Below are 12,514 nucleotides of genomic sequence, written 5' to 3'. Positions count from 1 at the left end.
GTTCCTGAGCCAGTCTTCCAAACAAGTCATAACCCTCCATAAGTTTTACCTGCACTGCAAATCTTCAAATTTTTCTTGTCTCTTTGGTTTGGTGGTAGCTTCTATCATATTTTTTGTATTCGTTTTATTAGTCACTAACTCCAGAATAGAGTTGCAAGGAAAGTAGTTGCAACAGATTTGTTTCCATTTCATGCCTTTATGTACACTAGGAAAAAGAAAGTATAGGAAAAAGAGGTGGAAGAAGCCACCTCATCAGCTTGTTTGAGATTCTATTTCTTAAATGGCAAGAAAAGAAAATTCACAACCATTTATTCTTACAGTGTTTAGACTGAACATGAAGGAAATGAAAAGGAACTCGGACAACTGCCACAAATACTGATTTGATTATACTCCTAGATCTCTTCTAACAAAATAAAAATGACAGATTGCAGAGAGAAGCATTAATTTGCATGACAATTCTGCTTATGTGTGCAAGATCAGTGCTTTCCTCAACGTGCACCATGAAGAAATTCACACCTGTTAAATGCCATAAACAATTTCATCATTATTAACAAGATTCTCAACTAGTGCAAAGGTGAGAATTTTTGTGTGTATAGTTAGACATGTTGCAGCCCATATTCTTTACATTGAGGATTCAAACAATTAGAAATTCATTTAAAGTTTTAAATGTAGATTGTCCTTCTGTCCTTCTGATATGATCATTATCTTATCTGTTCAGAAATTTGTATAGTGAGAACTCAGAAATTTGCCTGACATATGTGGACTGAATCATAGGTATGTTGATAACACAAGTTATTCTCTTCACTCATCAAGGTTTCAGTGACCTTTCTGGTCAGAATGAACAATTAAGACCTGATATTTTATGTGAATTAAAAATGTTTAGTCTGATACACAGCCGCATTTTGGCAAAAGAAACTGATTACATCATAACCTTGCATTTCACTTATCACAGTCATAAATGTCAAGGAGCTTCACAGAAAGGATTTCTGTAAATCAGAAGTATCATATCTCTGTGCAACTACAAGAGATTAAAAAGCTAGCGAAGAGTAAATAAAAGAAGATTATAAAAAATTATCAAAATAAAAATACCTTATATCAAAATAATTTATCAAATAGAAGAACAAGGGCTAAGACAGTTTCAATAAATTGTCTTGTTATTGTATACAAAAACAGAATGCTGCAAATGGACAGCATAATATTAAGTGATTTTAAAAAAATCTTTAAAAACATAAGATGAGAAAGCTGTAGTTTTATTAACTCCTACATGGAGATAAGAATGTTCTTAGAATATGTGTAGTTACATAGCACATATAATTTCACAGGAATAACATCTGAAGAAAACAATACTCACTGATAAAGATTCAGGAAAAAAGTTTTTAATTTAAAGTGTAAAAAGTGAGAGTATAATAATGATATGCTAATAATATTTCTATTAAGTCCTTACTTGATTGTTATCTAGAGTTACAAGCAGCTGTTCAACAGACTAATAAAGAAGCTCTGTTCCTGTGATGTTCTTCACAAGAAAATTCCATGGCAGCCCACATTCAGCTGGTTCCTGCCAAAATCTGAGAACAAGAAAAGTAGTTATAACCTCTGTTTATACATATCACATTTCACATTTTGAGTTGAAAACTTTAATTAAATTATATTCAATGCACAGTGTTGTAAATTACACTACATACAAAAAGCCACTGGGTTTTGCTCACATGAAACTATTCACTTGTATCATGAATTTCCTGAAGTAAAACTTAATCAAGACAGCAATCTGTACATATTCTTCTGTGGAAAAAGGTGGACAAAGATGGAGATCTCTCACATTTCCAGTACCCAACTTTTGCACAGCTTTGTCAACTATAGCTTGGACTTCCTCTTCTATTTTATGAAGATGTAATCCCTGAAGATCTGTTGTCAACGGTTTATGGGCGTTTGGCCTGGTTCCGTGATGAAGGGGACGGGGGACGAATGGGCCCACGCCCCGGGAAAAGGGAAAAGGAAAAAAAGGGTTAGGAGATGACCCTGAGAGCAAAGAACAGCGGCAACAATCTGAGGAGAAACAAACTAATTTACTAAATAAGATATCAGAATGCAAAACAACACACTATAATACAATATAATTACAATTGAAGCTGATAAATCCAATACAGAGAGAGAGAATGTCCCAAAATCAAGGTAGGCCTTACTCTACTACCAACGATAAGACGGCTGGAGAGCGAGGTGCTGCCAAGATGAGAGACGGCGGAAAAAAGGGCCGAGGTCTCGTGATCTGCAAGTTTCTATCTTTTCCCTCTGTCCGGAAATGGTAACAGAGGAGCAAAGTACCGTGGGGAATGTAGTAGTCCTTCTCTTCTGAGAACCAGGTACATTCACTACATGATGTTATGATGTGGAATACCAATAACCGAAAATCATAAAACCATGACATCTGTCAAGACAGTATCTTCTACTACTGAAAGCTTGACCTAGAAAGCAAAGAATAGGAGATAGCAAAATGAGTAAATGAGTAAGAAAAATCATACAAAAGCACATAACAAAGTGTCCAATGAAATATAAGTGAAAAACAATGAAATATCATATGCACTCTAGATACCAGACATGCTGCCATCTTTGCACCAAAACTTCAAACCTAATCAGCCAAGATGAAATATTATTTTGATGCTGTTTCTTCAGTCTTTTACATTTTGAAAGTTTGTTGATAGTGTTCTTCATGTTTTTCTGTTAAGACATATTACATGCCACAAAATGGCAAGTTTATTTGTCCAGCTGCAACTGAAGTTGACATAAGCTACAGACACAGTATTTCACACTAGAAATCTTAGGGGCTGGGGATGGTATTTGCCTTTTAAATGAAAAAAAAAAAAATTTTTACTGCCTGGCCACATCAGGGCTAACCAAAATTAAAGCATATCATTGAGGGCATTGTCCTAATTCCTCTTGAACATTGACATGCAAAGGGCATCAGCCATCTCCCTAGGAAGCCTGTTGCAGTGTTTGCCTAAATGATAAAGACATTTTCCTAATGCCTAGTATCTTGCTGATAACAGAAGAATTGAAGAAGTTTGTCAGAAAATTCCATTTTCCTTTTTCATATGCAGATGTCTGGGACAGCTGTAGTTAGCATAAGACTAGGGTCCTTGCTTTATGTGGTAGATAAATAAAGGCTCTGGAAATGTACCTTCCAGTACGGCATTTTAAATAATGGAGGAATTAATACTGTATCTACGCAGTGATTATGTGGTCCTAGCTGAATCAAGCCATTTACTTCATCACAGCTCCAACAATTTAAGTAATTTTCCTATTAATTTTTTCACTGCAATTAAAAACATTTATAAATTTAATATATCCAAAGCCACCATTCATAGAGAGTTAAGGGAGACTCCTGTGTACACCTGAGCATGATGAACACGACAAACAACCTGTGAGCATCAATGGCGGCCATCAGCATCTTCCCTTTTCCATATTTCCAGCTGGAGTATGTGCCATAGTGAATGATGTGAAAGTAGAAGAGCAATGCATTGATCTTAGCTCTAACCTTGCTTTTATTACTCTGGTCGCCCCTGGTATCACAACTGGCTGCATGAAGCTGTATCATTTTGAAGTGGTTTAAGACCAGAAGTCTGCTGTAAACCAGTTCTCCTCTTAAAGCACAACTAACTGGGTGTGCAATTAAACCTATTCATTTCTGCATGAAACAAATGCATAAATAAGAACTATTATACCCACAAGGTTCGATACTTTCTTCATTTCATACTGAAGTATTACACTATCCGTGGACCACAATTATTCCTTTAGTGACCTGCAAATAGTCTGGGGGCCTCTGTTCATATTTTCACTTCATTCCTCCCTTGTTTGATTAGAACTGTCTTCTTCAGGATTACTACTAACAACCCATTGCAAACTCTTCAAGTGAAGAAAGTGTCCTCCCTTTAAAGTGGAGCATCTTTGCTGAAGCTAAGGAGCAAATCCAGCTGCTCTGGACCTACGTCTGAGAGAATAGCCGATAAAATTCTGAAAACTCCATTTGTCTGAGAAAATAATGATTTTCATCTGGTCATTTATTATTCTTTCATTATTCTTTCACACACTGCCCCAAATCAGAAAAGTGACAACATGGCTTTACCATATTCTCCCACAGGGATTAGAAACTCAGCCAGAAAAATAAAATTTTAAAGGAAAGCTCCAATCCAAAACCTGTTCCAGAACATCCAGTTTGGACATGAGCAACAAATCCACTGAAACATCAAAGTGGGTGGGAAGAGTGAGAAAGGGGTGTCACGAAGACAGATAAATCGTAGAAGCAGACAGCTATGGAACCTGCCTTGGCAAATCATCTGATCTCTACATCCATCTGTTCCCCATTAATCTGTCTCCACTGGGTTTTAGTCCAATCATCAATGCTGCTCTGAAACAGAAAGTACAGATAAAAGTGTCAACAACATTTGGTAAAAACAAGCTTCTGCTATATATAATCTGCTCTAACAGATAGATGGATGCAGGGGAGAGGCCTAACATGCAGCAATACCTCCTGGACTTGATTATTATGTTTTTCCAACCCTACACCACCACTACCTAGAAAGCACACCAAATATTCCATCTTCTCAAAATCCAACGCAAAACCCAAGCATCTAAATTACTTTGTGTGTCAATTTCAGATAGCTTTCTGGCACTGTGTATACATACTATTAAATAAACTCATATCCACTGGAATTATGCAGGAGTAGCTGGGAGAAGTGAGGGAAACTGCCCTGTTCCCCTTTCATTGCAGTATGTCGTATTTTTAACCCTGACTATGAAACACAACATCTTGAGGTGAATAGAAATTCACAAGGCTGATTTCCTATTCACACTATTCAGGAATGAGGATCTAACTGAGGATATAACCATTGGTGAAATGGTCTTGCTTGTGGCCTTCCACAATTTTCTCATGTAGAATTCCTCGGTTCTGAAGTGGGACTTTCTGGCTTTTAGAATTTCTGTTCACTGATTTTAACTATTCCAGAAAATTATCATTATCGAGCTTAAAGTGAACCTGCAATACTTTGGGTTATCTTGACATTTGTTAAGATGAGATTAGGGAAATTTTTAATCTGTTTATCCAAAAATATAGAAGGTATGAGCATATTCTTCAGTATGATTTTTTAAAATCAAAACTATAAACACTTCTAGAAGAAAATTTAGAATGTAGCATTCATATAGCACGTATTAACTCCATAATTCCTCTTTTAAAAAACCTACATTAACATAATCATTCATATCCCACCCTTTCTTGAGCAACTGCATTTCTTTCATTTGACATTCCCCTTATTTCACTTGCCAGCCTCAATAATTATACTGGAGTGGCTGTGGGACAGAACATACACAGAAACAAATGGCTAAGATACCTGAAAGTAGCATTTGACTGACATTAAATCCCAGGTTTTTTATCCACAATTAATCAGAGTCCCAAATTACTGCTAACTGCTTAAAGGAATGTGAAGAAACATCAAAAATGCACTCAACGGAGATTCTGTACGGCTAAGCTTCTGCAGAGAGATGTGAATATGAACATGATTTTGCCAGTAGAAAAAGATGGTTAAAAAATGACTACAGATCTTCTCAGAACAAAATGCAACAATGAACTGATTTTCCATCATCCACATGAAACAAGTCATTTAAGGAACCTAATAAAAGCTAACTGTTTTATGCCTAGCATTTAAGAAGGACAGAAAAGAGGAATGGAATTATTTTACAACTCTGAGGTCAAATACTGCTATATATGCACACATGTAAACATGGAATATTACTCTTCATACAGTGCCTCTACCTGGATGCAAACTTGATCTGGCATCTTCTGTCTGTAGCTTTCCAACAATGCAACAATTCTTTTAAAGGTTCAAAGGATTCACCAGCAGCTGTCTGCCTCTCTTTCACAGCCAAGAGGTGACCGGTGATTTCTGCCAGTGCACAATAATGCCTCCCTCTTTGAAGTCCAGCATCTGTCACTTTTATAAAGTCTTTGAAGTCATTCAGACTATCAAAGAGAGAAAGGAAAAATTACAAGCACAGCAAACACTGCTTACTTTAGTGAATAAACACATAGTAAGCACTATTGGTCCTGCCACTGGTATTCATGTTGTAAAATTATGTAATGAGTTCAACTTCCAGAGATGGAAAGTACTACTGAGAATTAATCCAAGAGGATATGTAAGTACAACATCTAAAAAACAAAAGCAAAAAAAAAAAAAAAAAAAAACCAACTTGAAAAAGCAGCTACATATTACGTACAGAAGTATTACACACACAAAGACCTCAATCTTATTATTTCTATAGTGTACTACTTAAACATCCAGCTCCACTTCTTAGTAATGTTTAGAAAGTGTCATTTTGAAAGGCTTCATAATCACCTTAAACCAGCTTTCAAAAATTCTTGGGTCTTCAAACTTACTCATCTGAACACAGAGATTTTCACTGATATAAATCTAAAGCAGAAGAGAGAGAAACATGCATATACATCTCCAGATTTTTCTTACTAAATAGGAAGTTATTTAAACTAGTTTCTTTCTTGCCTGCTTTTTACACAGTTTAGTAGTGGGATGCCAGTAAGAGATATCTGTGTGGACATTAAACCACGAGCACAAGGAAGAAATTGCCTCATAAACTCAAGCTGATCCTCTAGTCAGAGATAAGCATAGCTATCATGAGATCTTCTGTACTTCAAGGCCTTGTTGGTGACGTTTATTACTCTCTCCATACTCTCCTGCCTGAGTTCAGACAGATCAAACACACTGTTCATATAGTCCTAGACATTAAAAGAAAAGTTTTTTTATTTCAGTAACTGAGAAACAGTAATACCAAAAGGTTAAACTTGCACTAATGCGTAAATGAAAGACTGGAATTCCATACATTTTCCCTAGAAATCTATTAACAAGAAAAATTACAGTTCACGGAGTTCTTCCATGTTTGGGTTTATATTTGCTGCATAAATGCACTAAATCAAATTGAAAACATGGGGTAATGGCTTTAAACTAAGAGAGTTTAGATTTAGATTACATATAATAAAGAAACTCTTCATGTCAAGGATGATATTGTGCAGAGAAGCTGTGGATGCCCCATCCCTGGAGGTGTTCAAGGCCAGGTTGGATGGGGCCCTGGGCAGCCTCAGCTGGTGGGTAGCAGCCCTTCCCACGTCAGGAGGCTGGAATGAGGTGATCTTCAAGGTCCCTTACAACCCAAGCCATTAAATGATTATCTGATTCTACGTATCTTTTTTTAAGTTATTCGTTAGTAAATGTGCTATATATGATCCTGGTCACCAGTCTACCAGACATTCCCTTATTCCCGTACTTCTAAGGTTAAGTTTCCATTACATGCTGATCTACAGATTTCAGCATGGAACAGAAAGAGAAACATTCAGCTAATTTTAATCAGCTTTGCGTAAAATGGACAACTTCATTCTGCTGATCACAGATGCAGAAGTGGGTGAAAGAATGAGTAATCCTTTGGAAATTAACAGGACTACACTTCCATAAGCTTTGCAACTGAGAGAACAGATTAGGCTCAGAATTTCAAGACTGATGCTATTAAATGAGCTTGTAACTAAAAATAAACTTCTTGCTGCTTGCAATTATTTGGATTCTTTATTTCCAAGCACAAGAGGAGAAACTGTACCTCCTAATGTTCTGATTCCAGGTGGGCTTCTAGTCTCTTCACTTGGGCAGACATTCGGAAAATATCACCCAGTAGTTCATCCATAAGGTCATAAAAGCCATCATCAGCCTCTTTATCTAGAGAAAGTTTAAAATGAATTTCTGTGCCAGTAAGGGTCATTTGTGCTGGAAAAAGTGGAGCTGGCTTCAAATTTTCTTCTGAGTTCTCCAAAAAGAAATCTAAAGAACACATTATGGTATTAAATAGGCCATCAATCACAATGCTATCAATGTACCCAATGCAAATCTTCCAAGTGGCTGAGGAGGAAATCTACTTTGAAGAGCTATAAATTTATCTGATTGAGCAAACAAACTTTACTACAATTAAAAAGCACTTTAATTTATGGCTGTGTTAATCTCAACTTTCTTGTTTTTTATTATTTTATATAGTTGATGCATAGTACAAAACAACAGTAAGTTTTTGTATCTATACCTTGGTCAGTGCAAGAGACTTCCTGAACTTCCTTGGAATCACATTTACGTTAGCAAAACTCTGTAAAAGGGTGAAGCAGCTCTTGCACTGAGATTACATCTTAAAAAAAAACCATCCTACAATACAGCAGCTTTGACGGAGTGGCCATTCTGTAAGAATATCTCTGTATGTTTGTTCTGCATTCCAGTATCAACTCTCTTTACATTTAGCTAAACACTAAAAAGAAACCCTTACTTTCACTTCCTTCTTAAAGAAATATCAACAATACAAATAAATGTAATAATGAGAATAAGATGAAATACTGAAAAAAAAAGAGTTTATTTCAAAAGAACCACAGTGCCCTTGTAGTTTCCAATTTCAATTGATGGCATATTGACATGTATATTAAAAATGCAATAATTCTTAAAGTTTATGCACACTTTTGACATTACCAAAATACCTTATTAGATAGTATTGCAAGGCATTCAATTTACAGCTAGCTTAACTAGATAGAAAGTATAATGCAAGCAATGCACAGTTATTTATTTATTTTTAAATAGTAAATGAAGAATGGTTTTATCTGTGAGTACTGATCTTGAGCATGGATACTAAACCTGAGCAGACCTGAAATTCTACACAAAGAACTGAGGCAAAATGACTATCAAGATCCAGAGTTTTGGTTTTAAATTCAACATAATCATCTTAAATATGCTGTAGCATTAAAAAGAAAGAAAAAAACCCACATCTCTTTAAGTATATTTAAGATGACCACAGGAGTAGATTTGGGTATACTAAAATAAACTCTTTTCATGAAGCATAGTAACCTGATTTTATAACACAGTTTATATTTTGGTTTTCCCAGATTGCTGGAAAGAGCCAAGAGAATGTCTTCAAGGGTCACCATATCCACAGTGGTGTTAAAATAATAAAAAATTAGACATATACATGTATGGACCTAATATTTCTCTAAAGCATGATCACCAGACTACATACACAGAGCTATTTCACTTCTCACCCGCCCAAGGTAAATGCTTTTCCTGTTAGGACTTGAAAGAAACAAGGAAGGAAAAGAGAGAGGCCAGGCTGAGATATATATTTGAGTTATTCCCTGAAACCATGGAATACTTAGTCATGGGAAGGTAACACCCTTAATCTGTGAGAGAACATGAGCACATATCTCTACCCTGTGAGATCATCTAGCATTAACTTGCTCTGGGGACTTCAACAGTTTCTCCAGAATGGGCAAGTACTTGAACATCATAATATTCTTTTTGCGTAACAGATAGTATTTTCTTTAATGATAGAAATCTACCAGAAATCTACTTCTCTTTGAAAAACTGAAACTTCAGTTGTGAATCTGTGAATTATGCATTAAGTTGCATGGTTTGCAAGTTAATTTCCTGTTCCTCAGAGGAAGTAGATATAAATAACCAAAAACAGCTTAAATCAAGGTGGTTTTGAATTTTCTACCACGTGGAGTCCTGTAAGTGCTGAAAAGTCCCAAGGAATCATGAAAAAACACACCACAGGTGTCCTACCCCCACATCTGGTGATTACACATTAGCAGTTCTCAAGATGATTAACTCAAGAGAGATCAGATAAGTAAAATGACTATTTTTCTTGGCTGTATTTGAAAAAAACAGACGTCATATTTTATTTCTTGCAATAAATTATTTCTGTGATTGCAACAGATCTGAGAACACTTTCTCTTCCCAAGCTCTAAAGGACAGAAGAGAAAAGGGCACTAAAGAATCAGGGTGTGTTGTAGACACAATGGAGGTCCGCATGGGGAAATACTGAGTCTGAAGTACGTCACAGCTCTTCTGCTACTGTGAGGCTTAGAGCAGAGCATGGAATCTGCATCTCTTTGACTTCCTTTTTTTCGCTCATCTGTGGGACTGACTGTAATCATAGCCTTTCTCCAGCACTCTGCTATCTGTAATAGTCTTGGACTATTTATGTATAAGACCTGCATAGTATTAAGACATTCTGAGCACCAAACTTAAGCTACTCACTAAGTAAACAGTTTGTTTTGACTCTGATTCATTGTTACATTTAATCAGATAAAGAATCTGCATTTACCACACGTGTTAGGCAGCAGAAGAACAGTCCCTTTCTATAGCACAGGTGTACTTCCTTAATACTTTCTGTAATTAATCACATCCACAGATGAGTACTTCTGGAAAAAGTAATATGCAGCTGAAAAAAAAACAGCAATGCAACAAAAGTGGAATATTAATGAATTCCCACATTAGCTGTGAAGGGAGATTTCCACCATCTCCAGATTTGTCCTGCTAAAAGGACATCAAAACATAAGTATGTCCAAATAAAGCTATATTTGTTCTTTATTAAATATGTTAAATGTTGATCTCCTGTAAGAAAATAATCTTATTTTCCTTCTTCGCAGTTTGGCTGAACGTCTTTTTTGTTGCAGTCCTCATGGGAAAAAAAAAAAGGTAATTATCCATAGCCAAAGTGGGCATTTAAATAAAAATCAGCTGTTTTGGAACTTTTTATCAAGCTAACCTTCTTAGGAGACATCTACGCTTCTGTTAATGTTCCCTTTTAAAACAAACAAACAAACAACCTTACAGCTGATATGCATTTAGGTAGGACTAAACCTGGCAGGATGAACTGCATGCCAAAACTCCCTAGCCAATAAAGAAATTTAGATTTAATTCTGTCACTGTGTGTGCTATGTAACTCTGCCCATACATTAGCCAAATATTCTGCATGTTGCCTATTCAAAAGCATGTAAAAATTGGTCTAGAATATATCCTGACACTACTTAAATATCATAAATTCGGCAGTTTTAACATTCAAACTCCTGACAAACAAATTAACTTTTCATTTACAACAATTATTTGTTAAAGTTCCTATTTAACACTGTCATAATACCATAACACAATGACAAACAGCTTCTGAAGAACTTGGAAAAAAATTTTAATGATGATAGTAAAACAGCACAATTATTGTTGTTTGCTATTGTATTTTTACTTCTTTTGCCAATGCTAAGCTGGCGTATACAAGTAAGAGTGGCTCAGGCTTGAAAACTGATCCTTGTTGACTATGCTACGCTGTACCTGTCAGAAGGTTGGAAAGACAGTAGGGTTTCTTTTGTCCTAAGTCAGTCAAGGCAGTAAAGAAGGAATACCATCTCAAAACAGATCAGCTTTAACCATCTTACAATCTGTGCCTGGTCAAACATGATCATTGCTGCACTTGCTGCTTGAAGATGTTACTCAAACATGTTCACTAATGTTTCCATTTAAATACTGAGTATGCAGGGAGGTAATCCTTTATGGAGGTAAAAGCAAAACTAGACAAAATGCATACAGCCCCGAGAAGGGGAGACCATAGTTCCCACAGCCAAGGACTCTTCAGAGAGTCCTGCTGCTCTTGGAAGAAAAGAATCAGCAGAATGTCCCCACTTCCACTTACCTCTTTCTGAGTGGCTCTGTAGCTTTGTGCAAGGACAGACAGGAACTTAGCATGAATCATAAGGGAGGTTAGAAGAAATGATGACAGTTAGAAATACATCATAGCAACCATACAAGGACATGGGATGGTTTGATTTGGATATTGCAGTGCCAGGATTTTTACCCTAAATGCACAAATTACTTTGCAAGGATTCTGCATGAATTAAACTTGTGCCATTCATACAGTTCAAATCTGGTTTGCATTCATTCTACCAATTTTTAATTACCTAGATTAAATCACATATTTGCAAGAAAAATCAGCGTGCATACACACAGAGGCTTTGTTTCCTACCATGTCAAATAGAACAGCAATTTTCTCTATTTCTTAAATAATTATTATTACTTTAATAATAACAGCATTAAGATTTGGGTCCATTTCAGAAAATTGGCTTGTAAAAATAACACCTTACCCAAAATACATGCTAGTTGCATACACTGCATTCACTCCCCAAAAAGAGCAGATCTGAGCTCCCACCAGCCTGCCAAGTTCATACTCACAGAGGGGGGCTGAGCCCACCTGTGCAAACCCAGCAAGGCTTGTGGGCACACAGAAGCATGAGGAGTGCAGAGAAATGACAGGGACAATTGGCTGGTCTGAGGATTTTGTTGTTGTGGTTGAGACAGAGTATAAGCGTAGAAATAACAATTGGTGATGCAATAGGGAATAACATCATTTGAATGGTGTTCAGTCAGCAAACAGACTTAAACAAGTACGTTGTTAAGGTAGACTATTTGGGGTGATTTGGGGTGTATCCTGCTCATTATGCACATTTTTGGACTGATGGCAGAGAAGGGGCACACATGGCACCTGCAGCTGCTGCTGGGGCCTGGGGCTGGGGCACACACCTGCACAGGGCACACCTGCGTCCAGCAGCACCCGTTCTTTGAGGGGATTTAATCACACCTCGCAGCCCCAGGACAGTGCCCTCTGCCCATCTGGC

General features: G+C 36.7%; 1 protein-coding gene and 1 long non-coding RNA gene across 2 annotated transcripts in view; both read right to left on the bottom strand.

Annotated features, from left to right (window-relative positions):
* Positions 1-12,514, bottom strand: part of DNAH11 (dynein axonemal heavy chain 11) — a 120,433-nt gene that overhangs the window by 89,197 nt on the left and 18,722 nt on the right. Inside the window, 6 exon segments of the mRNA XM_021385495.1 lie at positions 5,801-5,856; positions 5,859-6,007; positions 6,285-6,349; positions 6,351-6,444; positions 6,507-6,775; positions 7,645-7,940. Coding sequence (XP_021241170.1) covers positions 5,801-5,856; positions 5,859-6,007; positions 6,285-6,349; positions 6,351-6,444; positions 6,507-6,775; positions 7,645-7,940 — 929 coding nt within the window.
* On the bottom strand, positions 1,361-2,020 carry LOC110393659. The gene is made up of 2 exons (XR_002435088.1): positions 1,707-2,020; positions 1,361-1,565 (listed from the first exon to the last, which is right to left on the bottom strand). It is a non-coding gene; the product is annotated as an uncharacterized LOC110393659 (long non-coding RNA).

Source organism: Numida meleagris, chromosome 2 (assembly GCF_002078875.1).
Source record: "Numida meleagris isolate 19003 breed g44 Domestic line chromosome 2, NumMel1.0, whole genome shotgun sequence".
Taxonomy (NCBI): domain Eukaryota; kingdom Metazoa; phylum Chordata; class Aves; order Galliformes; family Numididae; genus Numida; species Numida meleagris.
Note: the sequence above shows the minus strand (reverse complement) of the source record. Positions and strands in the feature narration are given on the sequence as shown.